We start from the raw sequence: 17,207 nt of genomic DNA, 5'->3' as shown, positions 1-17,207 counted from the left end.
TCCCCTGAAATGGGAGGCCTGTTGAGTCGGCGAACTAGAGCCACTCTCACCCATGCAAATCTAAGGATAATTCCGAATAAACAGGAGTTCATGGTTAGCTCAGGATTAAAATCGAGTTACCTAGGTTATCGAATGAAAAGAAAATCAGTCTCAACAGTAAACGACTTTATAAAGTGAGAGTGGTTTTCTTCATGGTCCGATCTTATGCAATACTCATTGCATAGGACGCCCCCACTCACATGTTTCCACATGCACAATTTAGTGATCACATTGTTTATATCATATACAAAAGTGGGCCGCATCCATAGTGTCCCCAGAATAAGGTACTCAGCCTTATCCTTATACTATAGATCATTTTGACTATATACTTGAACTTGATCCACTCTTATGTCTCTACATATAGTTCAAGTAATCATACTATAGCCAGAGTGTTCTTAGTTTATTGGATTTAGATTAATGATCGTAAAGTTCACTTTATTCAATAACAATTTTTTACTGAATAAACATCAATAATAACTTTATTGAAAATAGAATATATCTTTGTTTACAAACTATGAGTTTTAGGACATAAAACCCAACAGAAAGTTGGCAAGACAAATGAAACAGTAAGTGCACCATGTCGGTGCCTTTCAAAAAATCATTCACATAAGAGGAATAGTGTTAGTGGTTACAAGCAGAGAAGCTGAGAGACGAGAAAAGACAAGCGTCGGCCAAGTGCAAAAGTTGAGTGCAATGTAAGTCCTTATGGGAGGACGACCTTGCTGCAAAGAGGCAGTCGAGTTCGAGTGGGGGAGAGCCGAATCAATAAGTCTCTCACCCCGTAAAGGTGCTCTAACATACGAGCACACGTGTATTCCTTGAGCCACCACTTGTGTCTAAGGTGGATGACTCCATAAGAGATGTCGAGACTAGTATCCGCTCGAGAAGTGAGCATCAAGCTGGATGTGGACATAGAGAAGTGAAGCTGCGAAAAGATCGTGAGAAGTTAGTGCAGCAATAGCCACACGAAGGTGGCAAAACACAAAGAGTTGGTTGAAGGGTAGTGCCAACAACTGAAGCGACTGCATCAAAAGTTTTGACTTGACTCAATAGAAGAAGTGGTTGCGACGAGAAGATGTCATGGTCGGGCTTACAAGCCCACCTTGTGCAATTCAGAGGATACACACATTGAGGCAAAGTTGGCCACAACAGGGCAAAGTGCCCTTTTAAGTCCATAGTCATCTAGTGAGGTGAGTGTCTGCAGAGAGAGTCAGCCTCACCCACAGCTATGGCAAACACTGAATAGTCACGTCTACATTGCAAGTCTCAGTGGCCGAGTCCAAGATGGGCAAACAACAAAAATAGGTCCGAAGGGGGATAGCCTGTAGATAGTGTGAACAAATTTTCGTATCCGTTTGAAGCACGTTTGTTTTACAACAAGTCAACAACAAGCCGTCTAGACTCCGCTCCCATAATAGTTGGTGCCGCGAAGAGTAATATCGTGGTTGGCTTGCGAGCCACACCCCGTGGGGTGTACCGTTATCTGTCACTCAGAAAGTATGCCGATTGGCCAAGAGTAGTGCCAAGCCAAAGTTGAGGCAAGTTGATAAGGCAACCCTAATCCTCAGCCCAACGATCCAAGCTTTTGTTTTAGCAAGAACCCTTGAATCAAAGTAACTAACACCTCCTTATACGAAATTTGGATCAACCAAGAGATAAGGCTAGAATTAGATTACCTCTTACGATCGAAGATCTAGAAGCAAGATTTGGAACCTTGTTCTAAATTGAGTCACTCTACCATCTAACTTGATCAAGACTTGATTGAATGGCTCGGGCGCAATTCTACCACAAGAATTGCTTGAAACTTAGAAATGGCAAATTTGCTCGGATTTCTAAGGGAAACGTCTCAATTTGAGATCTGAATTACATTCATCTACCAATCTGAATTTTACATAACATATTGTGGGTATTTATAGTCTCCCGACAAAAGACGTTTGTGGACGGGATTTATTCGAGACGTTTGTGGACAGGATTTATTCCCGATCCCCTTTAATCTCCACAAAAGAATAAGTCAAATTGACCATTTGACTTTTACATAATTTATGAAATTAAACATAATTCTTTCTAACAAATGTTGATGTGCTTGAGTGGCTAATGCGACAGGTTTGAAAACAATTGAGCCTTCTGCACGTAGGTTCAAATTCTGTTGTTGACATATTTTTTGAATCTTCATGACATTTTCTGAAACACAACCAATAACAACGAGTCGAGTCGACAATAGTCAGAGAGTTCGGATCGTCATCGGTACGATGTCGAGATTGAGTGGGGGAGAATTTCACAGTCAGTGGGGCGAATGCGCCCCGAGAATGTCATCGTCATCGGTACGATGTCGAGATTGAGTGGGGGAGAATTTCACAGTCAGTGGGGCGAATGCGCCCCGAGAAAATCATCGAGTACGATGACTAAATTAAGTGGGGGAGAATGTCACAATCTGCAATACGATTGTGCCCCGAGTAAGTCATCGTCAACAATGACTAAGTTAAGTAGGGGAGAATGTCACAATCTGCAATACGATTGTGCCCCGAGTAAGTCATCGTCGACAATGACTAAGTTAAGTAGGGGAGAATGTCACAGCCATACTATGAAGAGAGTAGGTTGTGACCCTCACGTCATGACAAACAGAAGAGTGCCACGATGCGATCAGGAGGACGATGCATCATCCAACACACCACCACGTGAAGTGGATATTGAAGACAAGTTGAGACATAAGCAAGACAAAGACATTGAATAGACATGAAGGGCAAAGATAGGCTTGTTGAAGGGTCGGGTAGGGCCCCAGGCCTTAACCTCACAAGTCGGGGTTTCGAAAGGAATTTGGGCACGCGGTTTGGGAGTTAAGTCCGTCCATATGAAATATGAATGCTCGCCAAGTTTGGTGTCAATCGGACACCGGACGGACAATGCACGACACCGTATGAGTCACCAAAATCATGTGTACGCCTGGAAGATTGAAAATGTCTCAAAATGTACTATTGGGGTACCATGGTGTTAGCTCTCCACCACCCTGGGCCCTATGGCCTAAGTGAGCTACCCTGTGGCACATACGTGTGTCATAGTGTGGGCAAGCGTGCCGAGACGAGTGTCTCGAGCGACTTCTTTGAAATGAGTTTTTGAAGGACAGTACCGGACGACATGGATGTGCAGGTATTGCGCCCTAGCCCGCATGTTAGGAGTTGCTACATACACCCGCTATCCAATACAGTATCCGTAAATGACTCGACATGGGTACGAGAGGGCCAATGCCTCGATAGAACCCGAATGGATGGATGTTCGAGAAGTCTCGATGAGATGAAAGACACGCAGGCCCATTCTCGATGGCATGACCGAGCGAGTTATGATGGCCGACGACATCCCGAGACTTGAAATGGCGTCAAGACATATGGACCCCATCGATGGAGATCAAGATCACAAGATGAGATGCGACGTTGCATTAAGAGACCTTGGCCCGAGTAGAGGCAAGGTCAAGTTGAATGACTTGGCCTAGTGTAGAGGGAAGTCGGATGTGTCGCAGACAATTGAACATGCACGCGCAGACGGCGTGTGTGGTTGAACAAGCTTGGATTCCGCACAAGCAGTGTTCGATTGGCGAAGACAAACCTCGCCTAAGGTCCGACGAAGCCACAAAGTCGAGGCAAAAAATATATATGGGGCTTAATTCCCCTGAAGGCTGGTCGTGAGCGTGTCAAGATCTTCTCCACAACCCGCATCCCAGGTAACATTTCTCCATTTCGATTTAGTTGATTTGCCACAGTCTGTATGCGCGTGATGTAGTCAGATACATTTTCTGACTCCTTCATCTTCATGCTCTCCAACTCGCCACGCAGAGTCTGGAGACGCACCTGCTTGACTCGATCGGTTCCTTTGAACACTTTTTCTAAAGTGTCCCACGCTTCGTTTGAAGTAGTTGCCCTTGTAATCTTCTCAAAGCCCATGTGTCTTGAGAACCGAGAAGAGCTTTCATTTGGATGCTCAATTCTTGTAGTTCGTCTTTGTCAATCGTGGTAGCGGCATTTGTCCCATCATGTTCGCCATCGGCTCTGTACCAATTTGTTGAAATAAAATTCGCTCTGATACTAATTTGTAGAAAATAACAATCCGCTCCGATACCAATTTGTAAAAATAAACGCTCGCTCTGAAACAAACTTGTTAAAATAACACTCACGAGACTCACGATACGATGAAGGAGATGTCAAAAGGGGAGAGACAAGGAGATAAAAGAAATTCTAAAAAGCCCTTTTCTATTACATTATACTTTTTGTAACTTTTGCTCTGTCACTGCTCTCTCTTGCTCTGCTTTTTATAGTAAAAAACGTATTAATTTATAGATTTTCTAAAATCTAAAATTGGCTATCCCATAATCCATTCCCCACTTTTTTTTTCATTTAAGTTCATCTCCAATAATAATTGGATATTGGATGCATGAAACCCACCAAAGACATGAAAGAAATGGATAGCTGATGAAGAAGACAATGTGTGCAGTAGAAATTAGAAAGGACATGAATAATTGAGGCTATACCCTGACCAAACCAGAGAGAGAAGATGAGTGAATTTTAAGGGGGAAAAGGAACACAAAACTTTTCTTTTTGTTTTGAAGCTGCTTGTGTTATACCATATTGATTTTGACATTATTCTGCTTGCCTTCCACCTTTTCCCACTCTATGCTAATTTTCCATTTTGCTTGCTTGGATTTCTTCAATATCACATTATTTACTCTCAATCAATGCTTTATCACTCTCATTGCTAATCCCTCTCTCTCTCTCTCTCTCTCTCGATGAAACTATTGTGAGATCCCAATATCGATTGGAAAGGAAAACAAAACATTCCTTACCAGAGTGTAGAAACCTCTCCTTAGTAGACACGTTTAAAAATCTTGAGAGGAAACCTGCCTAAAGAGGACAATATCTCCTAGCGGTGGGTTTGGGATGTTACAAATGATATCAGAAACAGACACCGAGCAGTGTGCCAACGAGGACGCTAGACCTCAAAGGAGGTGTGGATTGTTAGATCCCACATTGGTTGGAGAGGAAAACAAAACATTTCTTATAAGGGTGTGAAAAGCTTATCTGCTAGAGGTAGGCTTAGATTGTTACTGTACCATTGACACCCGACCCCTCCTCCGGGTGAGTAGAAGTGAAGGGGTCCTAAACAGACAAAATAATTTTGTATTCATTTCTCTGTCCTTGCCTGGGGGGTGGGGGTGGGGGGCTGTTGCAATTGGAATACTGAGCCCAAATAAATGCAGGATAAGATGTGTCATATCTGAATATGTGTGTGCAGTGTAGAGCAGTTGGGGGAGAAGGTTAGCTGAACTGAACACAGGCACTACTAGACCACTTCCCCAGGTCCCCAACTACCAGTTGAACATATATTTTGGGTTGGGTTACAAACTCTGCACTGCCTAAAGCAATCAGTATGGAGAAAGAAGGTGACGTATCAAAGAGTTTTAGGCATCCATTTCAAGTTTTGTTGGTGGGTGCTGAGTTTTTTGACATCTCTTAATCCTAAAAGAATGAAACTACTACAAGACCTTCCCCCCAAGAACACCTCTCCCTCTCTCTCTCTCTCTCTCTTTCCCTTTCTCTCTCTCTCTCTCTCTCTGTAAGTTGTCAACTACAAGTCTACCAACCAAACAAGTCAACCAACAAACTTACTTCCCAAAGTTTGGTGGGCAAAAGAACATATAGGCATTCACATAAACTTAAATTTCCCTGTGGATGTTTCAACCCTCTCATTACAGTTTTTCCTAAACTTCTGTCATCCTCAGTTCTCGATCTTCTTCCTGTTTCTGTGCTGCCTCTAATCTTAGAAGAAACATGAGCAATCATCGTCAGCAGAAACATGCCAAACTCCCTCCGCTAGAATCTGAAGGTTTTAACTCGATTGTCTCTACTTCCCATGTCCTATTACTGAATCCTGAAATTCGTCTCTTTATGATCTTCTCACTTTCTTATGATATTTTAAGTCCTACTTCCTTTTTATGCATGTGTGGTTTATTATCTAACAGAAGTCAGCAGCACTAGGTGGCAGTTTATAACTATGACAGCACAAGAGGAAGATCTTATCCATAGAATGCATAAGCTGATTGGAGATAGGTAAGTTGGGTTCAAAGAAACCCAGATTTTTCAGCAAGAATGGAGATAGATTCTGCTCCATCTCTCCTTCTAGTATCTGAGTTACTATGAAAATGGCTTTTCCTTTCAGGTGGGATCTGATAGCAGGCAGAATTCCAGGGCGGAAACCAGAAGAAATAGAGAGGTATTGGATAATGACTCACCTTGAAGGGTTTGGAATAAGAAGAAGAGGATGAGAGAGACAGAGAGATATAGGCAGTAAGGGTTCAGTCAAGAAGTCTTTAAAGACTTCTAATGGGTTCTTTCCTTCCTCTTTTGAGGTTTCCCTGAAGAAAAGCATGTCCTAATAACTTCAGTGTATTGCAAGTACCCTTCTAAGAACACATGGTATGGAACTAAGCTATTTTTTATCTATCAAATAACACACCACAATTTATAAAGCAAAGACTTCTCGGGTTATTTTGTGTGTGTGTGTGTGTGTGTGTGTGTGAGGGCGTAATTTGAACATGTCCGAGTCTAACATGTGAGGTTGACTGTTATATTTTTCAAACCAGTTTATAAGGAGAAATAAGAATTATATGAACAGTTGATTTCATGGGCTCAAAAATGAATGAGATCCGCTTCATTCCCAAGATCATAATGATCTGGTCAGCCAGTTCCCTTTAAGGTACAGAATTGCTATTCAATTCTAATCTCAAACCACAAAGAATTCAAATCTCCAATCATTAGCCTTTCCAGATGCACAAAAGATGGCTGACAGCAGACACGCCCATAAGTTCAGTCCAATAAAAGTATATCTTTCCCGAGAAACAGAAAAAGAATGCAATGAAATGCCAATTCTGAAACAACCCAGCTTTACGTGTAAGAAGGATATATTTTAATTGAATCTATGGAATATCTCTGTAAAAAAAAGTTAAATAAGTACATGAGAAGTGAGAATTTACTCTCACCTATGGATATTTTAAGCACATGGATAAAGATATGAAGGATATTTTACTTGAATCTACAGAATATCTCAATACAAACAGTTCAATAAAGGCTAGAGGGGAGAATTTACTATGATGTATGAATATTTAAACAAAGATAAATGTGTTGCAAAGGATTGGAATGAATGATGAAAAAGAAGATTCTCCCAACTGAAGTGGTAAAAAAGGGAAGAGACAGAGAGAGAGAGAGAATAATATAACTTTTAGGAATAAATGAAAATGTCACAAAACTATTCAGCTCCATCCGAGCGACTTAAATTAGTTTACGCTTCCAAAATTTGTCCACCCCTTCTGTAGTTTTCCTTTTTTCTTTTCTTTTCTATTTTTTTAGGGTGGAGGTGCTATTATTTATTCTATCTGCGCCTATTGGCCTAGACAAAATCTACAAAACTGAGATTGTATACCCAATGTATTTAGTTCGCATGTTATGATATCCACAGTAAGCCAAAACGAAAACGGCCCTGGTTGATGAGTTTCTCCTATGCACAGCTTACACCAGAAGTAGGTAAGAAGCAGTTCTTACCCTGTCATGAAGCTGAGGTTGGATATTTGTGATGAAGAACATATTTCACAACTTCGTAAAATGATACCACAATCCCAACTGATGGGCCTGCACGGCCAACGCGCGGTCCAACTCCTGCAAATAGTCCTTTCAGCCCACCATCCCTGGTTCAAGTTCAATTCCATTTTAGTCAAATACAGCAATATCCAATCACTTGACTTTATTAATTAAAGCTACAAAATAAAGCTGCTTTAGATCATATATTTTTTGCCACAATCAATGTGATAGCTCATCAGAGATTAAATAATGGAGCCCTTTCAAAATTTTCATGCTTGATGATGTCTTTCTAGTGAAACATCCTACAATTTAATAGTCCGAAGTAGTGAAATACCTCCAAACCTCCATCAGTGTCTGCCTTGTTGTCATACTCAGTGCCCTTACCGGATCCTTCTGAAAGTTGCAAAAGAAATAATAAAAAGATGAATAACATGGATATGTGGTGGTGGTGGGGGTGGGGGAGACCAAATTACCTATACTTGGAAATAGTTCTTAAGTCTTAAGAAAAGAACAACAGGCAATATATTTAGAATGGTAAAAACCTCTATCTGTCGTCGGGTTTTTGCAACATCCAGGGGGCATGTAGTGGCAGCAGCAAGACTTCCAGCAGCAAAACCGGCAGAAAAGTTGGCCCCAAACACACTGGCTGCATTAGCGTCGTCACCTACCAATCCAATGAGTTTCTTTCTGACCTATAAAGATGGAAGAAGCTCATTTAAACATTGAGTACAGTAGGTTACAGAATAATAAAACCTCTCTACAGCTGGACGGCTAAATTCTCACTGGTTCAAGGGTTGACCAACAAATTGCTGAGAATGGAACATCACGTGCAAGCTGCGCCCCCATTCCAGTCCATAGGGCACGGTAACTTTTTGCAGCTAAAGTTTCATGAACAGAAGTAAGAAACAGCACCTGAATTTGAACAGGTGTAAAGCACATTATTAAACAAATTTGTATACATGAGATATTAACTTACAGGCGGCTTCACCATTTGTGCTCTTAACATTGGAGACGACACCTAGTAAAGTCTGCCAGACTCCAGGCGGCTTCTTGCCAATTTGCATCTCCTTCAATGCCTATACAGAACCAAATGAACCATATCATTCATTTAAATGAATGCCACAACGCGAACAACTTCCAACTAATACTTAATCGAGCATGTCAAACTCAAAACACACAAAATATGCGAACACAAATAAATATGATAGCAGATTTTAATTTAAAATTACTGAAAAAAAATTATAATTAAGTTCCGGTATGATAACATCTTTCCAGTTGATTGTTCATGAAAAATTAAACTTATTTACTACCGAATTAATTGCTTCTTTTTTCTTTTTTTTTCCCCTTCTTTTAGAAAAAGACTTTAGGAATCCTAGCCAAATTAAGAAAAATGACTATGATTTTGATAAAACTTTAAAATGTAAACCAGCTTAATTTTTTAAGAACATAAAATAGCAAAAAAGTTGCCAAATAGAGCCAAAAAGAGGAGCAACACCCGAAAGATATTTCAGTTATGATTCCAGGTGCTCATTACCTGCATGCGAGTTCTAGCAAGCTCTATTGGATAACAAGTTGCACAAGCCAAAGAACGCGCCAAGGCCCCAGCAACTAAAGGAACATAAGGAGAAGCACTATGAAGATTTTGGGAAGTGATCTCTTCTAACCAATTACGGAATAGGTCATAGCAAGGTAAGTAGATTCCCACCTGTTCTTGTAAATAAAATAGACATTAATCATTCCTCAGATAACAATATTCAGGAACATATAAGTATTCAAAAGGAAACTTAAGACAATGGGAGTAATATGAAGTCGCACCGTGGGAACAGCAAGAGCTAGGCCAGCATTTGTGCCTCTCCACAACCTCACAAATCCTTCCTGTGAATTTCATAGGGTATAATGAACACGAAAATAAATACAAAGTTCATATCTTACTTTAACTCACAGCCCAACTTATACTGAACATCTATTCTACAAGCCAATTGTGTTACATCATTCAGTACCAAAAGCTGAAACAGTCCTCAAGCAAAACTACAGAAATGAATCACAGGTTTATCCATCGGTCAAGATTAACAAGAGAAAGCTGACCAACCTGTCGAATAATTTTGTAAAAGACGTCCAACGTCCCTTTGTACTGAAAACAATCAGGAGGACATAATGAAACTGTTCCATGAATCCCCGCACGTGCACATGAAGGAGAACACCTTAAATCTGCAAACAACTAGCACCGTATATAGCAATCAAAGATTAATCGACTATAGAGGGAAATCAAATCCAACAAAAAGCATTACAAACATAAAAATATTCAAAAATACAAATCTCAAAATGAAGTACAACATTAAGATTGAGATTTGATAATATGCTGATAGCTCCTTACACCATAAATTTCATGCCTTTCTCGGAACATTAAGTTTTACTGTTTGAAGCAACTATTTGAATGAATCCAATCCAATTATACTTTTTTTTCTTTGACCAGAAATTGAATTCAACCTTTAGCAGGAGAAGTCTGGAAATAGCCTAACAAATATTACAATCACATCATGTTAACTACAGACGATAGACATGTATGGAAGATTACTTGCATTGAAGAATACAGAAAAATTAAAAATCATGTAAAGGGAATGAATGCCCTGAAAACTATAGTAATTTGACAGGCATCAAATATAAATACACTGTAATATCATATATCATGCAGCAAAAACAAAATAAAAATAAAAAACGCAATTCGATTCTAAAGGAGGTACATCCAAGATAGGAGTAAAAATGAATCGATGGAACCAACCGTGTTTGGTCCAAAAAATGCCATGCGACTGGTCAAGTCACTAAGTGGATGCGAATAAGGAACACCTGCAGCTTGAGCTTGCAACCTTGTCTAATAATTCAAAAGGCAGAGAAATTCTTAGACTGCAGAATATGCTGGGGAGGCCAAATATGTATAATGAAGGTTGCAAAACAGAAACAGAGCAGCCCCATCCATATATATATATACAAGATCATGACATTGATTCAAGGTCCAAAATAGTGTATACGAAATTTTAAGAAGATGGGCAGACACAATACATTTTTTTCGATGGGTGTAAAAGTAAAATTTTTAAAAATGATACGATAAAAGGACTTCTCAATTGGTCACCCAACTTAATACTACTTCTGACCAAGCAAGCTTAACCGTGGAATTTCGATGGGATACAATGGCACTAGTGTTGGTATGATCGCACCCAAGCACACTACACTTCAAACCAAATTTTTTGGCTTCCTCACTCTTAACTTCATCTAGGTAACCTAATTCCTTGTTGTTTTATCATCATTTTAAGTTTACCCAAGCATCATATCATATCATATCAGGAGTTATTATATTCAAAATCAACAGTAACACAATTCAAATTTTGTTAAGTCCAAGACAGAATTTGTAAATGATTATAAAACTTAATAACTTTTTCTGTCGTTATTTCTCCACAATTTTAAACAGTATGAAAAATTGTAAATTAAAATGGAACTCTGATTCAACATTACCTTTGCAACATCAAGAGGATTTACAATTACTGCCGAAAGAAAGGCAGCTCCAGCAGCAGAGAAAGCGCGTTCTCCAAACCCTAATTTTCCATCAGAAGCAGTATGACTCGAAAGCTGAGACGCAGAAGCAGAAAGTCGCACCCCATCACTCTCCACAGCCAACATCGAAGAATCACACCCGTGAATCTCAATTCTCTGAGCTTCCTCCTCCGAGCCAATCCAAGAATCATGCCCTCGCTCCGATTTCACCATCCTCTCCGCCAACGAGTTCATCCTGCACCAATCGAACACTCGCTTCTCAAATGAAAAAAAGAAGAACACCAACAAAAGAGCCGAAACCTGATTGCGTTAATGATTAGAACACAGGAATTGCGATTGAAATATGAATTTGGAGAGTGGAAAAAGGTAAAGAAATGAGTTCTCCAAATTCCTTGGAGAACAGGAAAAATGGAGGAGGTCTCTTACCAGAAGGAAGAGGAACAGGAGAAGAAGAGAAGAACAACCTAAATTTCTCTTTCCACATATTTATTTTTTTCCCTTTTACATTTTTTAATATTCCATTTAAATTTACAAAATATATATATATATATATATATATTTTTTTTTTTAAATTAAGTTTTGACTTTTTTCCCACAAGACTTTCTGGTGAAATAATGTCTATAATTTATGCTTTAATCAATTTAAATTTTTGTTTATTCCTAAAATTACTAACATACCCTTATTTGAAAATCAAAATTTAATACAATGAGGACTATATATATATATCTTTTTCTTTTTCTTTTTCTTTTTCAAGTTGATGGGTCGAGGAACGTTGAGATTTAAAATTTCTAACGATGATATTTGTGTTACCTTGATAGACAAAGTTCAGCTGATTAAGGTACACATGCTCGAGAAAAAGATTAGAGGTTTGAGGTGAAGTTGAAAGAAGAAAATCCACTTTTAATGGGTGTATGGAGAGGTGTGGAAATGAGAGGTGGAAAATCAAACAAACGTGGGCTTCAAGTTTTTGAGTGGCCAAATGGCAGCCACACGCTATGGTGGAAGCCATCGGGAGTCAATTGGGTTGCATTTGAAACTCTCCCCTTATTTCCAAGCTTATAATTGGGAGCTGGTTAATTGGAATGAAAACCAATTAATTGCAATGAAATTAATGTCATTAGATAAAAATAAATAAATAAAATACGTAAATCATATCTCTATCTAAAATATGCTCAAACTTAAAATATAAAATATGACATATCTCTGCTTAAACTTTCATTTATTTGGATTTTTTAATTAATTAAAAGGTTTAAATTATTCTCCACTATTTCATTTTATTTACATCATTATAAAATTTTATTTGGGCTAAGGGCTAAATTTATGAGTTGGGTTGAGAGAGTTTTTTGGACTATCTCTCTGTCGCCTTCTCCGTCTCTCTCCCATGAAGTTTCGTGGTTGTTGGATGTTCGTGGAGGTAGATCGAGAATTCTTCCAAAAATTCGATTTTTCGTATTCCCTTTTCAACGACGACGATGACGAATCACGGCGTGAATTCTCTCTGGAGGGAATATACTAAGATCGATGAGGGCTTTCATGGTTCATTTGCTCAGTTTAGACGTGGGGCTCAGGGTTCGAAGTCGTGGGTTTAGAGTTTTTCTTCGATTTTCTCTCTCTCTCTTTCAAATTTCTTTTTGTCTCTTCGTTCAGTGGTTTGATGTGACAATGTCGGAGGTCAAGGAGGCATTGTGAGGGGTCGGAAAACATGATTCCGTGTAAATCGCGAGTTTTCTAGCACCTGAGCTTTTTTTTTGTTTTATTATTATTCGGATTTGTTACCGTACAATTCAATGGAAATGGTGTAAATGGAAAAAATATATATATAGTTAATTGCATATACTTGTTTATTATTAAATGAATAAATGGTTTATTTTAATTATAAAATAAAAATAAAAATAAAGAAGAGTTGTAGTGAATAGCATTAGGATTGAGTGCAGAGAGCCCCACAGTAAGATCACGTGCACCACCTGACCGCCTCAAGTGGAGCAGTGGGGTCCAGTGGTCGCACGCCCAAGGGGACAGACCAATGGGAGCTTCTGGAGTGGGCCCCGCTCTGTTTAGATTTATGGTCAGGCGCTATACACGTGACACGTTGAGGAGGACCGACCGCCCCTAAGGTTGTCGAGCAAAAATAAATAATAATTTTTAATTTTCTTATTTACTTATTTATTAAAATATTTTACGTTTTTTTTTTAATTCACATATTCTACGCAAAATTTAAAGTTGAATTTTATTAGACAAAATCTAATTTTATGTTTATTTCTTAATTTATAAAATATCGAATATGTCAATAAATTATTAGTTTTAAAATCAAAAATTTAAAACTAAACTTATAATTCAACTAATTATGAACGCAAAACGGGTCGAGCTAATAAATTTTATAAACTATTAAGATAAAACAAAAAATAATAATAACGTATAAAAAAAATATTAAGAAGAAATTACCCATTTTGATATAATTTTGTTCATTGAATTTTGAAAATATCCATTTTCGTTCTCAAATTTTAATTTTAATCTATTTTAATCTACAAACTATTAAAATATTCATTTTAGTCTTTACTATATTATTATTTTTATCTAATATGTGTTTATCTATTACTTATGTAAATTGAAATATGCATATTTAAAATTACGTCCTTAAATTTACAATAAAGATAAAGATTAAAATAGATGAATCATAGGTCAACACGATTTGTAGCAACGATGAGTTCTAATCTGATTAAAAGATTCTATGTCTATTCGTGTACGTTCACTTAATTTGTAAATGCATGTTAAACATTTTGTTATGGAATCACTTCGAAGAAAAGTAAGATTTGGATTAACTTTGTTGATCAAATATTTCAATACAAGAACACTTGTCTAAGATTCGAATCACTCAATAAGTAAAATCAATCACGTCAAACTTAAATGATTCTAAACTACATAAAATTGCTAAAAAGTATTCACAAAAATAAATAGAATTTCACCTTCTGAGATAAAGTTACGGTAATATTCCCTTTTTAAAAATTGAAAGAGCTATCTTCCAGGCTTCCTATCATCTCAATGCTCCCGTAATTTAATAAAAATATCTTTAAATTTTGTACCTTTTAAAATTTTTAATAATATCTTTAAATTGTCAAAAAAAAATGTAGAAAATACTTTTATGTTTGGATGAAAACCATGAGTTCTTTGTTTCAAAAATACTCTTACTGATAGTACTATGTCTAAAAAATACTCATAAAATTTTAAAAATAGCATTAACACTTTGTATCTTTACGAAAAAAAATTAAGAAAATCTTACTCTAAATATATAAACGAAAATAGTCTATCAACATCTCATAGATTCTCTCCGACCTTTTTAATGTTACTTTTGAAATGTTATAAGTATTTTTGAAATTTGTGCTAACGGTAATTTTTTCTTTTAGATTTTTTTTCTTTTAAAAAAAGTTAAAGATATAAAGAAAATTTTTTAAATTCAAACGTATTCTTGAGATACTTTTATAAGTTAAAAATGATATTTTTTTTAACTATTTTCAAAATTTGAGGGTATTTTTGAAACAAAATATTAACTGTTTCTATTCGAAACTAACGGTAAATTATTGTTTTTTTTAGATTTAAGGGTATTTTTTTAGATTAAAAAATGTTTAAGGATATTATTAAAACTTTTGAATATTTAGAGATATTTTAATGTAATTAATGTTGGATGAAAGTCTCACGTCCACTAATCTCGGAAATAATCATGAGTTTATAATCAACAACTACTATCTCTATTCGTGTGAGGCCTTTTGGGGAAGCCCAGAGCAAGTCCACTGGAGCTTATGCTCAAAATGGACAATATTATATCATTGTGGAGATTCGTGATTCCTAACATGAAAACTATCCCTACGAATCAATACATAATTTTTTTTTTTTTTGAATTCCTACAATTAAACTATAAAAAAAAGGAAGTTATTTCTCATTTTGTTATAATTTCGATTCATTTATGTACATTTGATTCGCTCGACTGTAACTATCACTATAAGAGAAACAGTGAAGTAAGTACCAAAAGCATTTGACACCGTCCAATGTCAATTATTATACGATGTTCACCTAATCATCATTGTGTCCTTAATCAATCTTAATTGATTTCCTACTTAACTCAATTCTAATCCTTTTTATCTATCTCCTTTCGACTCATTCTTCTTCAACTTCTCCTCCTTGGAATAGTTTGAAAGACATTAGACCACAAAAGGGCCATTGACCTAATCGGGTAGACATAATAATCTATATGCGGCTCAACTGAAAGCTGTTGCACGACCTCTAGCTCGACTATCTTAGTCGCGGGATTAGACTGATTCACTCTACATAGATTGACTAAACGTAGACGGCCTTCCACTGACATCAGTTTTCTTTCTCGCTATTGTATTACTAATAACATAGAAAAGGCAAGCCAAAACCAACTCTTAAAAAGTGCTAAACTCGTCTCTTAGAGTTTACCTTGTAAGATCCCCACATCAATCGGAGAGAGAGAAACATTGCCACAAGGACACTGGGTCTTGAAAGGGGTGGATTGTAAGATCCCACATCGATTGGAGAGGGGAACGAGTGCCGATGAGAATGTTAGCCCCAAAGAGAGGTAGATTATGAGATCCCGCATCAGTGGGAGAGGATAATGAAGTCTCGGACAAGCTCAAAAAGGACAATATTAGTGCCAGTGGGTTTGAGCCGTTCTAATATATAAAAACCAAATATTTGATATATATATATATATATATTTTTAATCATATATGTTACGTGGTCAATAATTTCATGCGACCATGACTTGACCTTATTAATTATTATTATTTTGTCTATCGAGTCCCTTATTGACTTTTCACTCGTAACTTTTAGAAAACCCAGAAAATAATTAAATATTAGTAATCAACATAATATATATTAATGCAATATAAAATATTAACATTAAATTAATCAAAATAATAAATTTTTTAATTTAGAAAATGAAAAAGAGTTAAAGGTGTATAAGATGATTATTAATTAATTATAATGGTTTAAGACAACTAATTCACACTTATAATATTGTATTTTAAATATATTTTCAAAATGTCTTTCTTTTCTTTTTTGTTTTTTTTTTAAAAAAAACTCATTAAACGGTGATGATTTTTTCTTTGAATTTAGGAGTTTAAATTTATTTTTTTTCTATAAAACTCGTCGGTGAATAGAGATGTCCACGTCCCCATCTTTATCACCTATGTCATTTTCTATTCCAGTAAAATTTCTCATTTTTTTTTACGAGAATCCGGACGGAGATTTTCTGCAGAAGATCAAGTTCCCATGAATAAATTTTTTTATTTATTATTCTTTAAAAATATTAAATTTTTAATTTTTCAATAGAGTGTTTATTAAAAAAATCATAATAAATCAATATATTTCATCGACAAACCTATACATATATATGATATCTACGAATATAATTCTTAATAATAAAAAATTTAATATTCCCAGCCAAAATTGAATATAAATGGTTAATAATATTTAATACTAAATTATAATTTACCATATATATCATATTTGATATTTTATTAAAAATAAATATCTTACCACCTTAGGTATCTTTCTATATATATTTTTTTTTCATTTATTACTATTTTTATGTATTCTAATTTATTTGATTATAAATAGAGAACTTTTATAGAGTGGTTTTAGCAAATATTCTCATAAATATTACCAATAGAGTCTCAAAATTAACTGATATATATATATATCTAAACGAGGTAGAGAAAGAGAGAGGTGGAGATTTTGGGCGGGGATGGAGACAGAGACTACAATCTCGTCCCGACTCTATTTATCTAACGATAAAAAATGTATTTCACTTCCTTCTTCATCCTTTGTTTAAACGGATAATACTCTTGCATTCGAAATCAATTATATAAAATCTTAGTTTAAAGTTGTAACAACCTAAAAAAAAAAAAAAATGTATTTTGTATTTTATGTGTGGTGTGTTTGATGATAATAATAATAATAATAATAAATAAAAAAAAAAAAAAAAAAAAA

General features: G+C 36.2%; 2 protein-coding genes across 3 annotated transcripts; one reads left to right on the top strand and one right to left on the bottom strand.

Annotated features, from left to right (window-relative positions):
- The first annotated feature begins 5,359 nt into the window (after window positions 1-5,359).
- On the top strand, window positions 5,360-6,555 carry LOC111430352 (transcription factor TRY-like). The gene is made up of 3 exons (XM_023066571.1): window positions 5,360-5,907; window positions 6,044-6,131; window positions 6,241-6,555. The coding sequence occupies exons 1-3, from the start codon at window positions 5,853-5,855 to the stop codon at window positions 6,344-6,346; spliced, it is 249 nt and encodes an 82-aa protein (XP_022922339.1). The 5' UTR covers window positions 5,360-5,852; the 3' UTR covers window positions 6,347-6,555.
- A 724-nt stretch (window positions 6,556-7,279) lies between these two features.
- Window positions 7,280-11,697, bottom strand: LOC111430187 (mitochondrial carrier protein MTM1-like). Of its 2 annotated transcripts, none has more exons than XM_023066351.1 (11): window positions 11,628-11,697; window positions 11,163-11,436; window positions 10,435-10,524; window positions 9,745-9,873; window positions 9,471-9,530; window positions 9,190-9,360; window positions 8,632-8,731; window positions 8,439-8,533; window positions 8,198-8,347; window positions 7,990-8,048; window positions 7,280-7,762 (listed from the first exon to the last, which is right to left on the bottom strand). In XM_023066351.1, exons 2-11 carry the CDS (start codon window positions 11,433-11,435, stop codon window positions 7,624-7,626), a joined length of 1,266 nt encoding a protein of 421 aa, XP_022922119.1. In that variant the 5' UTR covers window position 11,436; window positions 11,628-11,697; the 3' UTR covers window positions 7,280-7,623. The 2 variants fall into 2 exon arrangements, with proteins under 2 accessions (XP_022922119.1, XP_022922120.1); XM_023066352.1 differs by having other exon boundaries at window positions 8,439-8,530.
- Window positions 11,698-17,207: the final 5,510 nt, after the last annotated feature.

This window comes from Cucurbita moschata, unplaced genomic scaffold, assembly GCF_002738365.1.
Source record: "Cucurbita moschata cultivar Rifu unplaced genomic scaffold, Cmos_1.0 Cmo_Scf00033, whole genome shotgun sequence".
In the NCBI taxonomy this organism is placed as follows: domain Eukaryota; kingdom Viridiplantae; phylum Streptophyta; class Magnoliopsida; order Cucurbitales; family Cucurbitaceae; genus Cucurbita; species Cucurbita moschata.
The sequence above is the reverse complement of the archived record's forward strand: the minus strand, read 5'-3'. Positions and strand labels throughout refer to the sequence as shown.

What these genes read in the sequence shown, in the direction of transcription:
- LOC111430187 (XM_023066351.1), bottom strand. Translation starts at nt 11,435, where the DNA reads ATGAACTCGTTGGCGGAGAGGATGGTGAAATCGGAGCGAGGGCATGAT. An exon ending in TAGCTCTTGCTGTTCCCACG is followed by an intron (nt 9,361 to 9,470) that starts GTGCGACTTCAT and finishes TTACAAGAACAG; the next exon opens with GTGGGAATCTACTTACCTTG. An exon ending in CACAAATGGTGAAGCCGCCT is followed by an intron (nt 8,534 to 8,631) that starts GTAAGTTAATAT and finishes ATGAAACTTTAG; the next exon opens with CTGCAAAAAGTTACCGTGCC.
- LOC111430352 (XM_023066571.1), top strand. Translation starts at nt 5,853, where the DNA reads ATGAGCAATCATCGTCAGCAGAAACATGCCAAACTCCCTCCGCTAGAA. An exon ending in CCCTCCGCTAGAATCTGAAG is followed by an intron (nt 5,908 to 6,043) that starts GTTTTAACTCGA and finishes ATTATCTAACAG; the next exon opens with AAGTCAGCAGCACTAGGTGG. An exon ending in CATAAGCTGATTGGAGATAG is followed by an intron (nt 6,132 to 6,240) that starts GTAAGTTGGGTT and finishes TTTTCCTTTCAG; the next exon opens with GTGGGATCTGATAGCAGGCA.